The 23,819-nt window shown below is 54.1% G+C and overlaps 1 protein-coding gene across 4 annotated transcripts in view; it reads right to left on the minus strand.

The window, feature by feature from the left end:
- LOC134420569 (uncharacterized) overlaps window positions 1-23,819 on the minus strand; it is a 31,906-nt gene that overhangs the window by 1,395 nt on the left and 6,692 nt on the right. For 2 of the 4 annotated variants that reach the window (XR_010028390.1, XM_063160725.1), the window contains exons 3-4: window positions 9,685-9,772; window positions 714-860 (exon numbers count right to left, since the gene is read on the minus strand). Coding sequence is in view for 3 of the 4 variants with exons in the window: in XM_063160725.1 (XP_063016795.1) it covers window positions 787-860; window positions 9,685-9,772 (162 nt within the window). In the remaining variant the exon portion in view is untranslated. Of the gene's footprint in view, window positions 1-713; window positions 861-7,122; window positions 7,368-9,684; window positions 9,773-23,819 lie in introns of those variants that run through there. The other 2 variants (XM_063160726.1, XM_063160724.1) reach the window with 2 other exon arrangements.

Raw genomic sequence — 23,819 nt, forward strand, 5'->3', positions numbered from 1 at the left:
TTCTGTGTTGCACTTTTAGCATGACAAAGGGAGAGGGCCTGTGAACTCCTTGCTCTTCAGACCTCTCCGACTCGTCCCCCCGAGCGGAGCCCCCCTCGGTTAGCATAACAAACTGCCACGCTTCCCCTCCCGTGCGGCCTCCTCCCTCCTTTTAGCGCTTTTATTGATTTTATTTATTTATTTTAATTTTTTTTTTTCCCACCGTTGATTCAATGGGTAGCTCAGTATTTGGGGGAGGGAGGGCTCGGGGGTTTTGGGGATGTCCCCGCCGAGGTTTGGCCTGGCTCTTGTCACCCAGAAGGGTTTGGTGGCATTTTGGAGCTGTCCCCTGTGGAGGGGACAGGGCCGGAGTCACCAAACTCTGAGATTCTCCCGCTGGAGCTGTGGGCTTGCCTTGAAATTCGGTTTAAAAATGGGATAAAAGGGAATTGTGGGGCTGGAATGGGGCTCATGGGGATGGGGCAACCTGGCCCTGTCCCCAACCTGTCCCCAACCTGTGACAGTTGTCCCACCTGTCTCCAACCTCTCCCCACCCTGTCCCACCTGTCCCCAGTCTGTTCCACCTGTCCCACCTGAGGAAAGGGCACAGGTGGCACCTTGGGACAGGGAGAAGGGGACAGGTGACACCTTGGGACAGGGGGAACGGCACAGGTGACACCTTGGGACAGGGGGAAGGGCACAGGTGACATTTGCCCCTCCCAGGGATTCCTCACCTGGCGCCTCCTCGGGCGGGCTCTCCTGGGGACACTGGGGACAGGTGGTGGCAGTGCCACACACACATCCTGGTCACTGCTGGTGGCCCGAGGGGGGCCCGATGGCCTGGCCAGGGGCTGTGGTCAGCCAAGAGCCCGGACAGCGGCCTGGGGATGGACAGGGATGGACAGAGATGGACACAGATAGACAGGGATGGACACACCTGATGTCACTTGCAGTCCCCAGGAATGTCCCTGCTCCCAATCCCCAATCCCCAATTCCCAATTCCCAGTTCCCATCTCCCGGACTATCCCACGTCATCCCAGCCTCTCCCTCACACAGCCCGAGCCCAAATTCCCTCATTAATTAATTAATCAGCTGCGTTAATTAATCGGTGCACCCTGCACGTACAAACCCCAGTGTTGTTTTTGGGGTCCCTGCTGGTTCCCCCAGCCCCAATTCCCGGGATCTTTGGGATCCAGGGCCAGGGGAGGATCCAGCCCCAAGGACGCCCCCAGGGATTCCAGGATTCCAAAATTCCCAGGATTTCCAGGATTCCCAGGATTTTGGTGCTCACTCTGTCTCCATGACCCCAAGGAAATCTCTGTCCCATCCCGATAGGAACGGGAAGAGCTGGATCTGTTTGATTTGGATCTGTTTCACTTGGATCTGTTCAATTTGGATCTGTTTCATTTTGATCTGTTTCATTTGGATCCGTTTGATCTGGGAAAAGCTGGATCTGTTTCAGAGCAACTCCAACAAATAAACCAAGGAATTTCGGGCAGGAAACCCAGGATTTCCTATCTCTGGAAATCCCCAATATTCCCCTCATGGAACAACCAAGACTCGAGGGTTTTTTGGGGTGAAACCAACACAAAAAAAATTCCCATTTTCCAGGGCACAACAAGAGCCACAGGAACATCCCTGCTCTCCGAGAACCCCCTGGGGAAAATCAAAAATCCAAAAGTGGATTTGGGGCAGAACTCAGCACTTCCAGCCAGGAATAACCCCGGAAAAAGGGGGAGAATTTGGGAATTTGGGGATTTGGGATCCCGGGGGGCTCCACTCCCTCCCCCCTCGCCAGGCTGGGAACAGCTTGAGTGTCCAGGCGGGAATTCATTTAAATAAATTTCCATAGGGATTAATTCCACCCTTCCCGGCAGCCCGTGGGACTGGGGAGGTGGGAAACGAGGAGGAGGAGGAGGAGGAGCCGCCCTTCCTCCCTTCCTCCCTTCCTCCCCAGCCCTGGGAATGCCGGAGCCCATCCCGACCCTCCCAAATCTCCGCTCCCAAGGTTGGAAAATTCCCCAAATTACCCCCAAAAGCTTCCCAAGAATCGCAGCCTCCCCTCAAAAAAAAAAAAAAAAAAAAAAAAAAAAAAAAAAAAAAAAAAAAAAAATCCCATTAATGAGAGGAATTTGGGACGCAGAAAGGGAATTTCCACGGTGGGAAACCCACGGATGCTAATAAAATAAAATAAAATAAAATAAAATAAAATAAAATAAAATAAAATAAAATAAAATAAAATAAAATAAAATTATAAATAAATAAATAAATAAATATTTAAATATTTAAATTAATCAGATAAACGAATAAATAAAATGAATGCATAAACAAAATACAATAGAATAAGCAAATTAAATAAATAAATAAAAATAAGTAAATAGATTTTTAAAATTCCCATTAATGAGAGAAATTTGGGATGCATAAAGGGAATTTCCGTAGTGGGAAACCCACGGATGCTAATTAATTAATTAAATACATACATACATACATACATACATACATACATACATACATAAAATGAATACGTAAATTAAATACAATACAATAAGTAAGTTAAATAAATAAAATAACCAAATAAAAAAGCAATAATTAAATAAAATAAATACATAAATAAAAGCCAATAGAATACATAAATGAAATACAATAATAACAATAAAATAAAATAAATAGAACTATAACAAAAATTAATAAATAACAGAAATAAAATAAAATAAAATAAAATAAAATAAAATAAAATAAAATAAAATAAAATATTTAAAAATTTAGAAAATAAAATAAAACAAAATAAAATAAAATAATAAATGTAAAAGGCATTTTGGGCTCAATGCCCGTGCCTCAGTTTCCCCTCCATCAGCCCTCACCCCACCCAATCTCCCTAAAACCCTTAACCACAAAATCACCAAATGCCCAAACATTTTCCCGGGGCTGGGGGTGACAAGAAGCGATTTTGATGAGTGAAGCAGGGGAACCCGGGCGGGAGCGGCGGCGCCCTTGACCCGCGGCCGTCCCCGCAGCTGCCGGGGCTCAATGGGGGCTTTGTCCCCTCCCGGGATATTTATGGGGCCGGCGGTGCCCGCGACACCCGCGGGATTTATGGCATTTCCAGATTTCCAGCTGCTCCTCGCCCTGGCCCGGGCCTTTCCCCCGTCCTGGGAGTTTTTCCCATCCTGGTTTTTCTCCCCATTATTTTAGCCAAAAAAAAAAAAAAAAAGCAGCAATTTAAAAACGAACAGGTGTGGGGGGGTTCTCTCTTTTCCCCATTTTTTCCCCTCTTTTCCCCTTTTTCCTCCCTCTTATTTTCCCAAAAAAACCCAAAGCCCAATTTAAAACCAAGCAGGTGGGGAGATTATCCCACTTTTCCCTTTTTGGTTTTTTTCCCAGAAAAAAGACTGGGACTGGGCCTGGGACTGGGCCTGGAACTGGGACTGGGACTGGGCCTGGATTCTGGGATTTTCCCTGGGGCTGGGTGGGAATTTTGTCTCCTGACCCCAAACACCCCACAGAGTGAGGAGGAGGAGGAGGAGGATGGTCCCGAGCCATTTCCCGCCTTTTCCCAGAGGGAATCCCGGATTTTCCTCCTCTTCCTCGGCGGGAAGTGCCCGGGGCACCCAGCCCAGCTCTGGGCCGGCCTCTTCCCCAGGCGGGACCACGACCGACCGGGAACCTCCCGGATCCTTCCCTGTCCCTTCCCTGTCCTTCTCCTGTCCCATCCCTGTCCCTTTCCTGTCCCTTCCCTGTCCCTTCCCTGTCCTTTTCCCTGTCCCTTTCCTGGTCCCCATTCCGGTCCCATTCCCACTCCCTTTCCCATTCTATTCCCATCCCCGTCCCATTCCTGATCCCATCCCAGAACCATTCCATCTCCTGGTCCCGTTCCCATTCCATTCCCCTTCCATTCCCAATCCCATCCCTGTTTCCAATCCCATTCCTGACCCCAATCCTATTCTCATTCCTATTCCCATCTCCACTACCAATCCCATGCCCTTCCCATTCCATCTCCTAGTCCCATTCCCATTCCCATTCCCATTCCCATTCCCATTCCCCTTCCCGTTCCCGTTCCCATTTCCATTTCCATTTCCATTCCCAATCCCAATCCCAATCCCATTCCCATTCCCATTTCCATTTCCATTCCCATTCCCCTTCCCATTCCCATTCCCCTTCCCCTTCCCGTTCCCATTTCCATTCCCAATCCCATTCCCATTCCCATTCCCATTCCCATTCCCATTCCCATTCCCAATCCCGTTCCAATTCCCATTCCCGGGGCTCCTCCAGGGAAGCGCTGCCTGGCACAGCCCTGCAGCGGCGCCAGCCACACCCAGATCCCAAATGTCACCGCTGTCACCCCCTGCGTGTCACCGGTGTCGCCTCCCACCCTTCCCGCAGTGACAACGCCCCCCTGGAAACAGCGGGGCAGGATGGGAGGGGCTGGGAGGCCAAAACCTCGGGATTTTGGGGAAAAGCTGTTAAAGCAGAGCTCCTTTTGGAGGCTCCGTGCGCTGTCCATGCAGGGCAGGGACACGGGGAGGGACACGGAACGTTCTGGAAACATCCGGATAAACCCAGGCGGGAACCGTGTGTTAACCACGCGGCCAAGGCGCTGGGGCACTGCCTCAAACCAGCTGGGAAAAAAATCCTAAAAAACCCCAAAACCCCTTCCCAAACTCCCAAAATCCTCTGGGGAACCTCAGCTGGGCCCAGCCTTGTCTCCAGCTTAGCTGAGTTTGGCTTAACTGTGGGGCAAAGCTGAGCGCCCACGCTGAGCGCCGTAATTACCAACCCTGGAAAAAACCCTAAAAAACCCCAGAAAACCCCTAAAAAACCCGAATCCCCAAAAAACCCTCCCTGAGCTCCCCAAAACCCCCTGGGGAACCTCGGCTGGGCCCAGCCTCGTCTCCAGTTTATCTGAGCTCGGTTTAATTGTGGGGCAAAGCTGAGCGCCCACGCTGAGCGCCGTAATTAGCAGCCCTGCCCCCAGCAGCTCTTGATGATGATGATGATGATGATGGCGGTGGTGGTGGTGGCTAATTTGCTCTGCATCTGGGCCCCCACCTGCTCTGAATATGCAAACGCCGCTGATTTGCTCCTCGGGGAGGGGGGGAAGGAACAAAGAGACCCCACAAAGGAGCCGAGAGCGGCGCCCAACACGGGGGAGTTCGGGATTAAAGGGAATTTTCTGTGTTTGACAAAGTGGGGGAAATTCGAGCTTGAAGGGAATTTACTAGGTTTGACAAAATGGGGGAAATTCGGGCTTAAAGGGAATTTCCTGGCTTTGCCGGAATAGGGGAATTTGGCCTTAAAGGAAATTTCCTAGGTTTGCCAAAATGAGGGAAATTCAGGCTTAAACAGAATTTCCTTGGGTGGCCAAAATGGAGGAATTCAGCCTTAAAGGGGATTTCCTTGGTTGGCCAAAATGGGGGAGTTTGGACTTAAAGGAAATTTCCTGTGTTTGCCAAAATGGGGAGGATTCGGCCTTAAAGTTGGTTTGGTGAAATGGGGAGAGTTTGGCCTTAAAGGGAATTTCCTTGATTATCCAAAATGGGGGAATATGGGCTTAAAGGGAATTTCCTTGGTTTTCCATAATGTGGACATTTCTGCCCTACAGCTGAATCTCTGTTTTTCACAAAATGAGAATTTGACCCTACAACCAAATGTTCTTGATTTTGCAAAATGTGGAGATTTCGGCCTTGCAGGTAAATTTCCTCTTTTTCTTTTTCAACATTTGGACATTTTGGCCTTGCAGGTGAATTTCCTTGGTTTTCCAAAATGAGATTTCCCCCTTGCAGCCAAATTTCCCCATTTTTCCAAAATGAAATTTCAGCCCTACAGCCAAATTTCCAGGGTTTCCCAGGATGAGATTTCCCTTTTACAGCTGAATTTGCCCATATTTTTTTTCCTTTTCCCCCCTTTTTCCCCCCATCTCTCTCTGAATCCTGAGCACTTCTTTTATGCTTATTTTATTTTTTTTCTTTAATTTTTTTTAATCCATAGGAATTACTGGGAGGTGAAATGGAATCCTTGGGATCATCTCAGGTCTCCTCCATCCTTCCTTCCTTTTCCTTCTCCTTTTTAATTTATTAAAAATAAATTTAAATATATTATTTTTTTCCCTTTTTTTTTCCTCAGCTATGGAGGAAAATTATGAATGGAAAGGAGGAGGCTGGGCTGGATTAAAACCGAGACAAAAGAAGGGAAAAAAAAAGAAAAATCATCCTGGCTTGTTTTCCTTTGCCGCGGGGAATCCACGTGGGGAAGGCGGGGAAAAAAAGGGGAAAAAAAATAATTTAAAAAGTGGCAAGAGGAGAAATAAATCCTGCCTGGAAAAGCTCCATGGGAGATTTCCAGCCCGGCCCTTCCTCCTGCCCACCTGGATTTAAACAGGGACGCAGGGAGGCCAAAATATCGATTTTTTTTTTCCCCTCTTTTTCTCCACTTTTTAAGGATTTTTGCTCCATTTTTCCTCCCTCTCGGGTTTGTTTTCTCTCCTGCCCCGTGAAGAGAAATATTTTCTCTTCCCATTTCCCTTTTTTCTCTCCCTGGGAATTTGGGGGGCATTTCCTGATCTTTTTTCTGGAAATTCCAGGTGTTCGGAAACCCAAAAATTCGTCCCAAAACCCCCCAAAAACCCCAAAATTCATCCCAAAATGGCCCAAAATTCATCCCCAAAACCCTAAAATTCATCCCAAACCCCCTGGCTCCTGTTGGCTCTGCCCACAGAGGAGCCAGGGTTAAAAAAATCCCATTTTTAGATATTTATATATTGTTATAATTTTTTATATTGCAATTTTATATAATTATATATTTTATTTACATATTTTATATGTATATATTTATACACATATATATTTTTGTAATTTTGTGTTTTGTAATTTTATATTTATTTATTTAATATATATTTATAAATTTATTATCTATATATTTATATATTTATTCATTTATGCATTTATATATATTTGTATATTTATAATTCCAGCCTATTTCTTTTTTCCAGGTGAATTTTCGAGTTTCCCTGGAACTTAGCCCCTTTAAAATCTTCCCAATATTCCCTTAAAATATTCCCAATTTCAAACAAAGCAATCCCAGCAGCTGTCCCAAAAAAAAAACCCCGGGGGCTTTTCTGGAATTTTCCCAAATTTCCTTTGTTTTATGAGTGGAGCTGGGGGAAAAAAAGGGAAATAAACACAAATATAAATATAAAATTATAAAATATAATTTTATAAAAATATCCCAAAGTGATTTATTTTCCTTTAATTTCCTTGAAAAACTTGAATTCCCAGTTGGAAAAAAATTCCTTTTTTTTGTGTGTGTGTTGGAATCTCCTTCAATCCTCAGTTCTTTCCTTTCCCATCCCCAAAAAACCCTGGGAGAAATCCCGAAAAAATGCCAATCCAAGGCTGGGAAAAAAAAAAAAAAAAAAAGGAAATTTTTGGGAATTTGAGGATCAGAGAGGCTCAAAACACAAAAATGGGGAAAGAATTGGTAAAATTTGGGAAAATTTGGGGAAAATGGGGGAAATTGTGGGGAAAGAGGGGAAATTGGGGGAAATTGGGAAAACATGGCAGAAATTGGGAGAAATTGGGGGTGGGGGAAAAATTGGGGAAAATGGGGGGAAAATTGGGGAAATGGGGGAAAATGTGGGGAAAATTGGGGGAAAATGGGGGGAAACTGAGGGAAATTGGCGGGAAATTGGGGGAAAATTGGAGGAGCTCGGGGAAAATGGGGAAAAAGAGAGGAAAAAGGGAAGGGAGGGAGAGGGGCTGAGAAGAAAGGCCGGGAGGAAGAAGAGAAAAGGGAACGTGGTGATGAGCCCCCGGCTGCCGAGGGGAGGGCAGGGGGGGCTGGTGGCCTAATTACCATATTCAAATCTAATTAATTCCCCTTTGCATAAAAAGGGCACGGCGGGCGTGGGACCGGCCCTGCAGATGGAGTCCCAGGATCCGAACCCGCCCGGGAGGAGGAGGAGGAGGAGGAGGAGGAGGAAGAAGAAAAGCAGGAGGAGGAGAAGGATGAGGAGGAAGAGGAGAATGAGGAGGAAAAACAGGAGGATGAGGTGGAGGATGAGGATGAGGTGGAGGATGAGGTGGAGGATGAGGAGGAGGATGAGGAGGAGGAGGAGGAGGAGGAGGAGGAGGATAAGGAGGAAAAGAAGGAGGAGGAGGATGAGGAGGAGGAGGAGGATGAAGAGGAGAAGGCAGAGGAGAAAATGAGGAGGAAAAGTGGGAGGAGGATGAGGAGGAGGAGGAAAAGCAGAAGGACGAAGACGAGGATGATGAGGATGATGAGGATGATGAAGGTGGCCCTGCCCCAGCATCGAGCAGCTGCTGAGGGCACCCATGGTGGCCTTGGAGGGTTCAAGGCTGAGAATTATGGAAAAACGTGGGAAAAGTTCCAAATTTCAGGGCTTTGAGGCCTCTCAGCTTCAATTCCAGCCCCATCACGGCCTTGGAGGGTTCAAGGGTGGGAATGAGGGGAAAATGTGGGAAAGGTTTGGAATTTGGGGCTGTTGAGGCCTCAGGATCAGCTGGGGATCCCAAATCCAGCCCCATCACGGCCTTGGAGGGTTAAAAGCTGAGAATGAGGGGGAAATGTGGGAAAAATCCCAAATTTCAGGGTATTGAGGGCTCAGCTCCCAAATCCATCCCCAGGCTGGTGGGACAGAGCCGATCCCCCTCCCAAAGGCAAATTTGGGATTTGTGTCCCCATGGATGGGAGGAACCCACAGCAAAATCCCAGCCCCGTCTCCAGGGCTGATCCCACATTTCCACCCAACCCCATTCAACATTATTTTAGGGGGAAAAATCTGGATTGTTTCCCTCATCCCCCTTTGCTTGAGACGAACAAATCCTGCTGGAAAATCCTGGCCGGGCTGCCAGGCTCACCCCGGGAAAGGTGAAAGTTGTTTTTCCTAATGTTTTGGACAGCTCTGTCACGCGGAGAGGGAAGGGAAAAACGGGAAAAATAAAAAAAGAACTCGGAGGAGGGAGGACCTGAGGGGATGCGGATTCCTTCCCCTCGACTGATTCCCGAGGATGGGGTGAGCCGTGGCTGCGGGTTCTGCTCATCCCCACGGCCCGCCCTGAGCTGGGGGACGGCGCTGGGACCCCAAAAACCCCGGGAAAATCGGGCCAGAAGGGGTTAAATAACGGGAAAATAGAGCTGGAAGGGGTTAAACCCCAGGAAAATCGGGCTGGAAGGGGTTAAACCCCAGGAATATCGGGATGGAAATGGTTAAATCCCAGGAAAATCGAGTTGGAAAGGGTTAAACACCAGGAAAATGGGGATGGAAGGGGTTAAACCCCAGGAAAATCGGATTTGAAGGGGTTAAATCACAGGAAAATCGGGATTGGATGGAGAAGCAGGGGGGAAATGGAGGGAAACTCCCATTTAAGGGAATTAAAGGATGGGAGAGGAGATTTTGGGGTGTAAATTAAAAGGGAAATGGGGGGGAAGCCGATTTTTTTGGGATCCCAAACAATCTGGTTTTCCACCAGCTCCGGCAGTGGGGAGGGATCTGAACATTTCCCCAGAGGAATGTCAATAAAATGGGGATAAAAATGAGGTTTTTCCCCACAAAACAAGGGGGAAAGGAATCGGGATGGGGCCTCACAGCTGCTCCCTGAATCCCCCAAACCCCTGGGGGAGATCCCGCATGGGAACCCCAATTCTGGGTCTGCAGGAGAGGAGGGAAAATCAGGAAAACCCCGAACTTACCCCATGCGGCCTTGGCAAGCGGAGCCAAGGGGTTCGGGATCTCCCCGAGGCTCCTGGGGATGGATCGGGGCCAGGCGGGAGCTCCGGTCTGGAAAAAACGGGAAATGAGGGGTCCTGTCAGCTCCACATCCTGATGGAGCACTCCAGACTCTGGGATTGTGGGATTCTGGGATTCTGAGATTCTGGGGATTCAGAGATTCTGGGATTCAGGAATTCTGGGATTCAGGAATTCTGGGATTCAGGAATTCTGGGATTCAGGAATTCCATTATTCTGGCATTCTGAGTTTCTGACTTCTGGGATTCAGAGACTCTGGGATTCTCAGATTCTGGGATTTGGGAATTCTGGGATTCAGGAATTCCATTATTCTGGGATCCTGGGATTCTGGACTTCTGGGATTCCGTAATTCTGGGAATCTGGGCTTTTGTTATTCTGTGAGTGCTGACATTCAAGGCGCACATGGAACTGCGTTTCCCCGGATTCCAAGCTGCCCGTCGGGTTCCCCGTGTGCTGCCAGGCCCTGCAGGGACATCTGGCACCAGCCCAGACCCTCCCGGGGGTCACGGTGGGGTCGGAACGTCGGGAAAATCCCAAATCCCAAATCCCATCGCCCGGAGCTCCCCGGGATCCCCGGGGACATTTCGAGGTGGCAGCAGCCCCAGCCCGGAGGTGGCACCTCGGGAGCGCAGAACGGTTCCCTGCTGCTTTTGGGGTTCAGTTCCTGTGCAGGGTGAGACCCTCAGTGGTTCCACACATCCCCACATCCCTCCTTTCCAGGACATTTTCCTGTCAGCTTTTAGGGTAGGATTGGCCTTTCCAGCAGGTTCCATCCCCACCCCAAATCCCTTTTTCCAGAACATTTTCCTGTCCGTTTTAGGATCCAGATTCCTGTGTAGGACAAGCTCCTCAGTGAGTTCCATCCCGACCTCACATCCCCTTTTCCCAGAACATTTTCCTGTAGGTTTTTTCAGGGGTTTTGCATAGGATGAGCCCCTCAGCGGCTCCGACCCCACATCCCTTTTTCCAGAACATTTTCCTGGAGGTTTTTAGGATTCAGATTCCTGTGTAGGACGAGCCCTTCCAGCACGTTCCACCACAACCCCAAATCCCCTTTTCCCGGCCCATTTCCCGGCTGTTTTTCAGGGTAGGATTGGTCCCTCCAGCAGGTTCCATCCTGATCCCACATTCCCCTTTTCCCGGACCATTTCCCGGCTGTTTTTAGGGTAGGATTGGCCCCTCCAGCAGGTTCCATCCTGATCCCACATTCCCCTTTTCCCGGACCATTTCCCGGCTGTTTTTCAGGGTTCCCGCACAGCACGACCCCCGAGCGGCTCCCACCCCGACCCCCATGCCGGGGCCGGGCCGGGCGGCCCCGGGAGGAGCGGCGGGGACCGAGGGGATGCTTGGGGTGGCCCGCGCAGTAATTATCTCATTGGGCCAGTAATACCCTTTCAAGCGGAGCGGGGTGGGGAGGCATTGTTCGGGCCGAGGGATTACATCAACCCGCCCGAGCAGACAATGCGCTCCCCCTGGGCAGAGGCAGCGCGGCCCCGGGGGACGGCAGGAGGCGGCGGCCCGAGTGTCTCAATTAGCGGCTGTCCCGAGCCGAGCGGGGTGCGGGGGCTCCTGGGGGGCACCCTCGGCATCCTTAACCCTTGGCGGGCCTGTCAGCCCTGCGGGGACAGCGGGATGCCAGCAGGGCTGCGCGCGTCCCCTCCTCCTCCTCCTCCCGCCGAGGGCTGCGGGAGGGAGAGCGCGGCCTCGTTTGCTCCTTTTCTCCTTTTCTCGCTTTTCTGCCGGTTTTTGCCTCCTCAGAGCGCAGTGCCAGCCCCTTCCAGCCTCCCTGCGCTGTGTTTGGGACAGCGGGGTGGCCCGGCAATGTCCCCAAGGCCAAACAGCGGCGCGGGGGGGACGAAAACAGCCCTGGCACCGGCACCGGGGCACGGCCGCCCCTCATGCACAGGGGGCACGGCCGCTCCTCCGTTCACCGGGGGCACGGCAGCTCCACCGGGGCACGGCATTGCCTCTGTCTCGGGGGGCACGGCAGCTCCTCACCCGCCGGGGCACCGCAGCCCCTCCATCCCCGCATCCCCTCCACCCCCCCAGTTTCTCCATCCCCACATCCCCTCCATCCCCTCCATCCCTGCATCCCCGCAGCCCCTCCATCCCTCCATCCCCTCCATCCCCTCCATCCCCACATCCCCACATTCCCTCCATCCCCTCATCCCCTCCATCCCCTCATCCCCTCCATCCCCTCCATCCCCGCAGTTTCTCCATCCCCACATCCCCTCCATCCCCTTCATCCCCACAACCCCTCATCCCCTCCATCCCCTCCATCCCCTCCATCCCCTCATCCCCTCCATCCCCTCCATCCCCGCAGTTTCTCCATCCCCACATCCCCTCCATCCCCTTCATCCCCACAACCCCTCATCCTCTCCATCCCCTCCATCCCCTCATCCCCTCCATCCCCTCCATCCCCACATCCCCTCCATCCCCGCAGGCCGTGCCCAGGCTGGCACGCCCGGGCTCGCTCCGTGCTCGCTCAGCCGTGCGGCCGCCGCGCCAGGTTAGCGGCGGGGCGAGGGGCCGGCCCCACCTGGCCCTCGCCATCCGTGGGGTGATTAAACACGGGGCTCCCAGCTGCCATACATTTTTAAATAAATGAATAATACATAGCGGGGGTGATAAATAAATAACGGCCGTACATTTGAACTTAGCCTCTGAGAAAATCCTTTTAGTTCAAAAGGAGCGGGGCGCTCGGAAAGGGGAGCGCATGCATTTTGAATGGGCTGCCATGGAGTGTCAGCGACCGGCGGCGGAGACGAGGGGGAGGAGGAGGAAAAGAGGAAAGCGAAAAGGAGGAAAAGAGGGAAGGAAGGAAGGAAGGAAGGAAGGAAGGAAGGAAGGAAGGAAGGAAGGAAGGAAGGAAGGAAGGAAGGAAGGAAGGAAGGAAGGAAGGAAGGAAGGAAGGAAGGAAGGAAGGAAGGAAGGAAGGAAGGAAGGAAGGAAGGAAGGAAGGAAGGAAGGAAGGAAGGAAGGAAGGAAGGAAGGAAGGAAGGAAGGAAGGAAGGAAGGAAGGAAGGAAGGAAGGAAGGAAGGAAGGAAGGAAGGAAGGAAGGAAGGAAGGAAGGAAGGAAGGAAGGAAGGAAGGAAGGAAGGAAGGAAGGAAGGAAGGAAGGAAGGAAGGAAGGAAGGAAGGAAGGAAGGAAGGAAGGAAGGAAGGAAGGAAGGAAGGAAGGAAGGAAGAGATTTCCTTTCCTGCGGCTGCTGCGGGCCCGGCCCCAGCCCCGAGCGCCGCCGCCCGGCCTGGCCTCGGTCAGGTGTGGGGAGAGCCGGGACAGGGGCAGGAGGGATGGAAAATAAAACAACAACAGCAAAAAACTCCAACAAAATCAATGAAAAACCAACCTCAAACCGCCCTGGGCGCCGGCAGCAGAATTTGAATCTCCCCCATCTCAGCATCTCCAGAGATGGGGGAATTTCCATCTCCCCCACATTATCATCCCCCAAAGGGGGAAACTTTTGGAATTTCTATCTCCCCCCATCGCAGCACCCCCCAAGAGGTGAAAATCTCCATCCTTCCCATCACATCATCCCAAAAGGGGGAAGTTTATGGAATTTCCATCCTCCCCATCACATCATCCCAAAAAGGGGAAAATTTTTGCATTTTCCATCCTCCCCATCACATCATCCCAAAAAGGGGGGAATTTTTTGGAATTTCCATGCTGCCGGTGGCACGGGGAGGGTTTGTGTGTGTCTGTGTGTGTCTGTATGTCTGTGTGTCTGTCTGTGTGTGTCTCTGTGTGTCTGTGTCTGTGTGTGTGTGTCCGTGTGTCTGTCTGTCTGTCTGTGTCTGTCTGTCTGTCTGTCTGTCTGTCTGCGTGTGCCTGTGTCTGTCTGTCTGTGTGTGTATGTCCGTGTATCTGTCTGTCTGTGTGTGTGTGTGTGTGTGTGTGTGTGTGTGTATCTGTGTGTGTGTGTGTCTGTGTGTCTGCGTGTCTGCGTGTCCATCTGTCTGTCTGTCTGTGTGTCTCTGTGTGTGTGTCTGTGTCTGTGTGTCTGTGTGTCTGTGTGTGTATGTCCGTATGTCCGTGTGTCTGTGTGTCTGTGTATGTGTCTGTCTGTGTCTGTGTGTGCCTGTGTCTGTGTGTCTGTGTGTGTGTCTCTGTGTGTGTATGTCCGTGTGTCTGTCTGTCCGTGTGTCTGTGTGTCCGTCTGTCCGTCCGTCTGTCCGTCTGTCTGTCTGTGTGTGCCTGTATCCGTGTGTCTGTTTGTGTATGTCCGTGTGTCTGTCTGTCCGTGTGTCCGTCCGTCCGTCTGTCCGTCCGTCTGTCTGTCTGTCTGTCTGTGTGTCTCTGTGTGTGTGTCTGTGTGTCTGTGTGTGTATGTCCGTGTGTCCGTGTGTCTGTGTGTCTGTGTATGTGTCTGTCTGTGTCTGTGTGTGCCTGTGTCTGTGTGTCTGTGTGTCTGTGTGTGTGTCTCTGTGCGTGTTATGTCCGTGTGTCTGTGTGTCCGTCTGTCCGTCTGTCCGTCTGTCTGTCTGTGTGTGTATGTCCGTGTGTCTGTCTGTCCGTGTGTCTGTGTGTCCGTCTGTCCGTCCGTCCGTCCGTCTGTCTGTGTGCGTGCCCGTGTGTCGCTGCCGGGCCCTGACCCCGCCGGGCGCGCTCCTGCTCCTTCCCTGCCCGCGCTGCTCCGGGCGTGGGAAAAAGGCCCGGGCTCCTTTCACAGCTGTTCTCGCTCTGCACTGAGCTAATGGAGGGGCTCCCTCCCCTCCCCTCCCCTCCTTCCCCGCCGCCTTTTCAGGCCTTCAGCGCCAAAAAAAAAAAAAAAAAAGAAAAAAAAAACCAAAACAAAAAAAGCCCATTCACGAGTGGCTAAAAGCATATAAAAGCATAAACCCACAAAACAAACCACAAAAACCCACGAAAACACAAACTCACAAACCACAAACTCACAGCTCATTGTTCCCGGAGAGCAGCAAAGCACCAGGTGGGGGACACACGTAGGTGTGCAAGGGTGGGGGCACAGGTGTGCAAGGCCAGGGGTGCACACACGTGTGCAAGGCAGGGACACACAGGTGGGCAAGGCCAGGGATGCACACGTGTGTGCAAGGCAGGGATACGCAGGTATACGAAGCCAGGGATGCACACGTGTGTGCAAGGCAGGGACACACAGGTGTGCAAGGCCAGGGATGCAAGGCCGGGGTGAGCACGTGTGGCCCCTCCAAGGTTTGGGAATTGCAGCTGGGGAGGGATTTCAGCCCTAAAGAGAAGTTTGGGAATGGGGAATGGGGAATGGGAAATGGGAAATGGGAATTGGAGTTTGGGGTTTGGAGTTTGGGGCTTGGGAGGTTCCCGTGTTGGGGTCTCTGTCCCCCTCCCCGGTTTGGCCCCCATGTTGGAATGTTTGGGTTTGGGGTTAAAAATGAGGTTTGGAAAGTGGCAGTGCCCGGGGTTGGCATGGGAGCACAGAAGGGAGGGGACACAGGGACCCCAAAAATCACCGTCCTACACTGCAGTCCGCACTTCAGACACGGGGACACACAAACCCCCTCACTGCACACTTCACAGACTTTGGGACCCCAAAAACCCCCGTCACTCCACACCTCAGCCATGGAGACCCCAAAAACCCCCGTCACTCCACACCTCAGCCATGGAGACCCCAAAAACCCCCATCACTCCACACCTCAGCCCCCAGAGCAGCACCGGGCTCATGATTTCCATTAAAAATAATAAATCCATTTCTGGTGGTGGCAGAGGAAATCTCAAAACCACCATCCCCAAAGCTCCACCAGCACAACCCTCCGATAGAATTTTAATTTTTATGATCTTTATTTTTATTTTTAATTTTAATTTTATTTATATTTTAATTTTAATTTTAATTGTATTGTTATTTTTATTTTTATTTTTATGTTAATGTTATTTTATTTTTATCTTTATCTTTATCTTTATTTTTTATTCTTTCTATTAATTTCTAATTTTAAATTTTAAAATTAAAAAATATTTTATTATTTGAATTTTAATTATTTTTATTATTTAAATTTTTATTATTATTATTTTATTTTTACCTTTACAATATTTTTTATTATTTTCTTTTATTTTCATTTTTACTTTTAATTTTATTTTCATTTTCATTTCTATTTCGAAGTGCTCGGGTTTGTTTTTCGCTCTGACACTGAGGACAGCGGGACGGACGCACGGACACGGTGACATCCCCGGGTGCTTTTCCTGGCTGACCTTTCCTGGTGGCTCCTGATCAGATCCTTTGTGACACGAGCGGGGCCGGGGACACCTCCCGTGGCCACGGGCGCGTCCCTGTCACCACGGGCGCGTCCCTGTCACCTGCCATTAGCGCGACGGGGCCGCGCCACCGCGCTCCTTCCGCACCAGCAACGGCGCCAGCGCCAGCCTGGGGTGCCCGCGGCGCCCGGGCACTGAAATCCCAGGGAAATACGATGGAAATATCCCACGGAGATCCCATGGAAATTTAATGGAAATATCCCATTGAAATCCCATGGAAATATCCCATGGAAATCCCATTGAAATCCCATGGAAATATCCCATGGAGATCTCATGGAAATATAATGGAAATATCCCATGAAAATCCCATGGAAATATCCCATGGAAATCCCATTGAAATCCCATGGAAATATCCCATGGAGATCCCATGGAAATCCTATGGAGATCCCATGGAAATATCCTATGGAAATATCCCATGGAAATACCATGGAAATACCATGGAAATATCCCATGGAAACCCCATTGAAATACCATGGAAATCCCATAGAAACCCCATTGAAATACCATGGAAATCCCATGGAAACCCCATGGAAATACCATGGAAATCCCATGGAAGCCCCATTGAACTCCCATGGAAATATCCCATGGAGATCCCATGGAAATCCCGTGGAAATCCCGTGGAAATCACATGGAAATCTCACTTGGAAATCCCATCCAATTATCCCATAGAAATCCCGTGGATTTGGATTTAGGTTTGGATTTTGATTTGGGTTTGGAATTAGGTTTGGATTTGGATTTAGGTTTAGATTTGGGTTTGTGTTTGGGTTTGTGTTTGGTTTTGCAGAGGGACAAAGCGCAGCCCCACAGCCACACCCTGAGTGTCACCAACCCCTGGGTCCTGTCCCCACGCCAGGCCGAGCTCCTGCTCCTCTCATTTCCAGCATCCCCGTCCCCCTGGGCATTCCCAGCCCTCCTTCCCCACATTCCCGCCTTTCCCGCCTGGTTTGGACTTCCCCGCCCCGCACAGTTTCCATAGAAACATGAAGATATTAAACTGTAAATAATAATTTCTCCATTTAAGAAAAAAATGAAATAAATAAAAAGCCAGGGAGAGAACGCGTGGTTGCAGCACGTGGGGCTGGGAACAGAGACCCAAGGAACAGATCCCAGAAATCTGGGGGAGAAATCCTGAACTTCTGGGAGCAGATCCCGATGTCCTGGGACTGTCCCTGCAGTTGGGGTGGCACCAGCCCAGGTGGGCTCAGCTCCATCCCTCCAGCACTGCCAGGGTTTCCCAGCTTTCCCTCCTCTTCCTCTTCTTCCTCCTCCATTTCCAGGCTGGAATTTCCACCCTCCTCCTCCTCCGTCCCTCTATCCTCCATCCTCCATCCCTTCATCTCTCCTCCTCCTCCTCCTCCTCCTCCTCCAGCCCCTGATTTTTCCAGGCTGGAATTTCCATCCATGAAAATCAGCATCTAAAGGGTAAAAATCCGGGATCTTCCCCAACCCAATGGCGAGGAACTGTTCTTCACCATGGCCAGGGCTCTGCTGGTTCCTAAATTAGGCTCAGCTCAAACCCATCCCTGGATTTTCCATTTCCTCCATCCCCTAAATGGTTTTGTCTGGGATTTCCAGCCTTTTGTGTCCCTTTAAGTGGGACTTTTATAATTTTCTCTCCCTCGCTGCTGTCAGGTTGAAGAATCATCAGATTGGGGTGGGAAATGTCAGGGCTGGAGGGCGGCACAGGCTGCTGGCCCAGGGATGGGGAAATTCGGGATTTGAGGTTAAAATCAGGAACTCTGGGAATGATGCTGGTGGTGTGGACAGCTCCAAACTCCCATTCCCAATAAAATCCTGGATGTTGTGCTTCTGGGGGGAGGTCGGGTTGTTTTTAGGGTTTTTGGCTGATCCCACCACCAGGCCAGGGCGGAGCTGCCTCCTCTCGCCACCCCAAACCTGGCACTGCTCATCCCAGGGCTCCTCTTCATCCCAACCCCGATCCCAAAGCCGGACCCCAGCCCTGAACCAGCAGCTCCATCCCAGCATCCCAAAAACGGAGCCATTCCCATCCTCGGGGGATTTTGGAGCACCCCCTTGCCCCCTCCTCGCTCTGCTGTGCTGGGTTTGGGGCGCTCACCCAAATCCTCTAACAGGGCTGGGAATCAGGATGGAGATTCCCAGTTTATCCCAAATCCATCAGCAATCCAGGATGGAGATTCCCAGTTTATGCCAAGTTCATCACAGCCCAGGGCTGGGAATCAGGACAGAGATTCCCAGTTTATCCCAAATCCATGGCTGGGAATCAGGATGGAGATCCCCAGCTCATCCCAGATCCTCTCCCAGTGCTGGGAATCAGAACTGGATATTCCCAGCTCATCCCAAATCCATCATCACTGCCCAGGGCTGGGAACCCCCCCTGCCCCAGAGTGCCCGGGCCCCCCGAGATCTGTGGGATTATCCCTTGGGAACCTCCCCGGGAAGGAGATTGCAGCTCAGGCCTGATGGAGACGGGGAAGGAGATGGGATTAAAGGGAAATTATGACAATTCCTTCAGCCGGGCCGGGAATGAGCCGGGGATTAACGGCCCCGCGTTTCCAGCAGCTCCCACACCCCGCGGGGCCAGCCCAGGGTGACATTGGCAGTGCCACCCCAGGGTGACATGGGCAGTGCCACCCCCAGGGTGCCATCAGCAGTGCCATGCCCAGAGTGGCATTGGCAGCGCCATGCCCAGCGTGACATTGGCAGTGCCACCCCAGGGTGACATTGGCAGTGCCACCCCCAGGGTGACATGGGCAGTGCCACCCCCAGAGTGACATTGGCAGCGCCACCCCCAGGGTGACATGGGCAGTGCCACCCCAGGGTGACATCAGTAGTGCCATGCCCAGGGTGACATTGACAGTGCCACCCCAGGGTGACATTGACAGTGCCACCCCCTGTCCCAAACAGGCTCCATCCCTGCCCACAAGCACCACACAACCACAGCGATTTCACCCACCCCACGCACACACCCCACAATATTTTCCTTTTTTTGCCGGGTAGAAAATCTGAAATATTCCACCGGGGAGTAAAAGCACTGAAAATTAAAAACTTCTCTGGGAAAGAAAAAAAAAATTAAAAAATAAATTTAAAAAAACAAAAAAAGGCACAGAGGCCTGGAATAAACCTGAAAGGCTCCTTTTCTCTGAGCCTTGGCTTGCACACCCTGCAATTGGCTGCTTCCCTGGAATAGATTCCGTTGCTATGAGACCAAGTTTGCTTTTAACGAACCCCAGAAAATTAATGGTATTCAGCAGATAAGTCCTTAAAGTGGAACCTATTTTAAGCAATTCCTGCTAAATGGTTTACAAGGCGTCAGGAGGGAGGGGAGGGTTCCTGGGGCCCATCCCTCCCCTGGCTGGTCCCAGCTGGGATTTGGGGTTTGGGGTTTTTGGGGTTGGGAGTGGGAGAGCTGAGGGTGGCTTTGGTTGTGTGTCCCCCTCAGGGTGGCACGGCCGCCCCTGGCTGTCCCCAGCTGTCCCCATCAGCCAGAGGCTCCTTCCATCCTCAGGACCTCGGGAATTCTCTGCCCAAACCCTCACAGGAGCCGCGGGATCAGAGCTGGGGGAGCCGGGGGTGGCAGAAGGGAAACGCTGCTCCCACAGCCCTTGGGCACAGCTGGGGCAATGGGGAAGGGTCCCTGTGCCCATTTAGGGTGGCAGCACCCCCAGTTCAGGGCACATTCCTCTCGGGATCAGGGTCTGCCCCAAGGACACATCGGGGGCACGGGGAAGGGTCCCTGTGCCCACCCAGGGTGGCAGCACCCCCAGTTCAGGGCACATTCCCCCTGGGATCGGGGTCTGCCCCAAGGACACATCCAGGCCACGGCGCTGCCATTCCCAGCCCCAGCCCGTGTGGGACTCCCACGGGGCACGGGGGGATTGGGAATTGCTTCCTCTTCACCCCACAGCACATTTTGGGGTGTCTGGGGCCGTCCCTGCTCCATCCCACACCACAAACACGGCCCAGGTCCTCCCTGCCCAGGAAAGGCCCCGAACTGGGTGAGCTCAGGGGTGCCAGGGGGGCAGGATCAGTGCCAGGGGTGGACCCCAGGGAGGGATCCAGGAGAGGGAATCTGCTCCTCTCCTGGCCAAACCTGTTGATTTCCACCCAAATTCCTCCTCTGCTGCAGCCTTTGGGTGGAAGAGGAGACACAACCCCTCCTGGCAAGGCCTTCCTGGGGTTCCCAGCAATAACAGGGCACAGATCAGCATTTGGGGTCACCACTGAAGGTTCTCCCTTGGGCTGCACCCCAAACTCCCCTGGCAAGGCCTTCCTGGGGTTCTCAGCAATAACCAGGCACAGATCAGCCTTTGGGGTCACCACTGAGCCCCCTCCTTCGGGCTTCACCCCAAAAGTCCCCCTGGCATTCCCAGCAATAACAGGGCACAGATCAGCTTTCGGGGTCAGATTTTTGGGGAGATTTTGGGATTTTCTGGTCCCTCACCCCAGCACCGTCCTTGGGGCCGATCCCACAGGGCAGCCCCACATCCCTGGGATGGAGAGGAGCAGGAGGGAAGGAGGATCCCAACCGCAGGGGCATCCTGGGGGGATCTGATGCTCCCAAATCCCCCTCTGGAAGAACAAAGCTGCGATCTCTCCGCAGACGCAGTGAGAGCGGCGATGATTTATTTCCCTTCCCCGGCAGATAAATCGGCCTCGGAACGGGGCTGGTGCTAAATTAAAATTTGCATGCTGTAATATATTTAAGCAACTTTCCTTCCACTCGGTTATAAGCAGCGTTTCTCAGGGGGTTCTTTCAGAGCTGGCCCCGTTTCATTTATCTGCGGCGCCAGTTAATTGTCGGGGTGGAAATTAAAACCACGGCGGCAAAAAAAAAAAAAAAAAAAAAAAAAATTAAAAAGAAAAAAAAATTTTAAATTTGAAAAGAAAATAAATTTAAAATTAAAAATAAATTAAAAATAAAAAAAAATTTTAAAAAGAGGAAAAATTAATAAAATAAAAGCACCGGTGTTGGAGTTTGGATGCGGAATCACCAGCCAGGCACAGGCACCTGCTCTGGGCCTGGGTAAAAAGCGATGAAAGGTAAAATCCCGTGGAGGCAGCGGGGCTGGAGGCTCGGGCAGCCCGGAGGATAGCGAGGCCCCCAATCCTGGAGGACCGTGAGGGGGTTTTTACATTCGGTTCTCTAGCTTTATGATATCACATACACTCATACAGCTAGATAACCAAAGAGAAAAACCCGCCCAGCTCTGCGGCCATCGGCGCCCCGGCGCCACCGCGGTGCCCCAGCTTTGTCCCCTCGGTGCCACCACGAGGGAACACCAGGGTGGCACAGCGGGGATGGGCTGCGGTGCCCTGGAATGTGGCACTGCCACCCCCGGTGCCCACCCCAGAGCCACAGGGGGATGTTGGTGCCCCCAAAAGGAACCAGACCCCAAAGCGGGCTCAGCCTAGGGATGGCAAGGGGCAGGGGAGGGACAGGACAGGGATGGGACAGCACAGGGATGGCATGGAACACGGGTGGCATGGGGCAGGGTTGGCACGGGACAGGGGTGGCACAAGGGTGGCATGGCGCAGGAGTGGCACGGGACAGGGATGGCACAGGGGTGGCAGGGAGTGGAGATGGCACAGGGCAGGGGTGGCACAGGCCAGGAGTGGCACCGCGTGTCCCCCCAGGAACAGCCCCACAGACAGGCCCAGGGCGCTGCCAGGTCCGTGCCAGCTGCTGGTCCTTGGCATTCCCAGACTCGCCCCCAGCCCCAGCCCACCCGGTAATTCCCGGAGTTACCGGCACGGAACTGCTGAGTCAGGAGAGCGCCCGGGCAAGGGACGGGCCCAGCCCCAAAGGTCCCCCCGGGTCCCCCCGCGCTCTTCTCCTCTTCCTCCCCTTCCTCCCTCATCCGCTCCCGGGCCCCGCAAACCCGGCAGGGACCCCGCACCTCCCGCGGCTCCGGGCCGGGAATTGCCCGGGGGGATCACCCGGGATGGCCCCGTCCCCACCGGGGGGCTCCGGGCAGGGCCCCGGTACCGGCGGGGCCGTTCCCGGGGAGCTGCGGCCGCTCGGAGGGGAATCGGCGGAGCGGCTGCCCCGGTACCCAACGGGAGAGGCCCGGGAGAGCTCCCGGGGCGGGGGTACCTGCGCATCCCGCGGCTGCCGACGGCTCCGGGCCAGCGCTTCCTTCCCGGGCCGGCGGGGAGAGGAGGAGGCTCGGTCCGGGACGGGGACGGGGAAGGGACGGAAATGGGGAAGGGGAATGGGAAGGGGGTGGCCATCCCCGCCCGGTGCCGGTGCCGGTGCCGGTGCCGGTGCCGGTGCCTCTCCCGCCGCCCGGCGCCTCCGGGCCCTGCCTGTAAAGTTGAGGCAGAGGCGGACTGGCTGCAGGGCGGGGAGGCGGGGGAGGGCCGGGGCGGCCGCCGGGGACAAAGCGCGAGCGGCGGGGCTGGGACGGCCCGGGCGTGGGGCCGGGGCAGGGGTCACCCCCCGGGCGGGGCCGCGCCATTCGCCACGGCCGCCGCTGTCCCCGGGGGCCGCTCCGTCTGCTCGGGCCGGGCCCCGCCGGTGCCGCCGCCGCCGCAGCCGGCCCGCCCCGTCGGGGAGGCGGCGGTGCCCCGGGGGTAACCCCGCTCGGGCCGGCGCTGCCGGGGGCCGGGCTGCGCTCAAGCCCCGTGCCCGGGCAGGAGGAGCGGCCCCGGGGTGCGGGGCGGCCGGGCCCGTCCCTCCCGTCGGGGCTGCGCTCAGCGAGCCGCTTGCAGAGGGAAATTGGGAGGATGCTCGGGAGTCAAGCGGGGCTCGAACCACCCGTTATCCCCGGTGGAACGGAGCCCACCGACGGGCCCGGAGAAGCGGAGAAGCCCTCCTGGCCCGGGGGAAAGCGCGGCCGCGGCTCGGAGGGGCGGCGGGGCAGGCCCGGCGCGCGGGGCCCAGGTCCGGCTCCACGTCCCCCCCGTGCGGCCGCCCGGGGCCGGTCCCGCCGGCGCTGCCCGGTGCGGGGGCCCCGCTCCGCTCTCCCGGGGCAGCACCGGCCGGGGCGGGGGCACCGGGGCCTTTCCCCGGCACCCACCGGGGGCACAGCCGCGACCCCCGCGGGCACGGAGCGCGCCGAGGTGCCCGGGCACACCGGAGCACACGCAGCGCTCGTCTCTCCCCGGTGCACCGCTCACACCGATGGTCACACTCGCCCGGGTGCCCGCACGTCCCCGCACACGCACCCACAGCCACGCGGGGCCCCCGAATGTGTCCCCGGTTGTCCCCAGGCTCGGCACGTCCCCGGTCCCCCGGCCTGGCCCGGGCTCCGCAGCCCTCCCGGGGCCGCCTCATGGCCCCGAGCCCCGGTGAAACGGCGGAAAACGAAACCGACAGGAGGCCGGGGCTGTGCCCGCTGTGCCCCGGCCATGCACACCGAGAGCGGCCGCTCGGGCTGGGCGGCGGGGCCCGGCTCCCGCTCCCGGTGCTCCGGTGTCGGGAGGGAGGCAGAGATCCGACCCGGGCCCTGCCGCCCGCACTCGGCCTTTTATATACCCACACCTATATAGACAGAATATATGGAATATATGGAATATATAGAATATATGGAACCTATAGAATCTACGGAACCCATGGAGTATATGGAATATCCGCTCTGGAAGGAACGGCGGCGCCTGCGGAAATGCCAACCCGCCAGCCCCGGCGCTCCCCGGGATCACCGGGGCTCTCTGCCCAGCACCGGGCACCCCCAGGGCCGGGCAGCCCTGGGCCGGAGCCCCCCAAGCTGCCAGCGGCGGCCGCAGCATCGCGGGGAGCGAGCGGAGCCTCCTCCCGCCGCCACCGGGCACCGGGAACCGGGCACCGGCCCCGCCGCTCTCCGTGGTGCTGAACGGCGGCCGCGCCGCCACCGGGGCCGTGCGGGGTCGTGCCTCGT

This window comes from Melospiza melodia, chromosome 7, assembly GCF_035770615.1.
Source record: "Melospiza melodia melodia isolate bMelMel2 chromosome 7, bMelMel2.pri, whole genome shotgun sequence".
In the NCBI taxonomy this organism is placed as follows: domain Eukaryota; kingdom Metazoa; phylum Chordata; class Aves; order Passeriformes; family Passerellidae; genus Melospiza; species Melospiza melodia.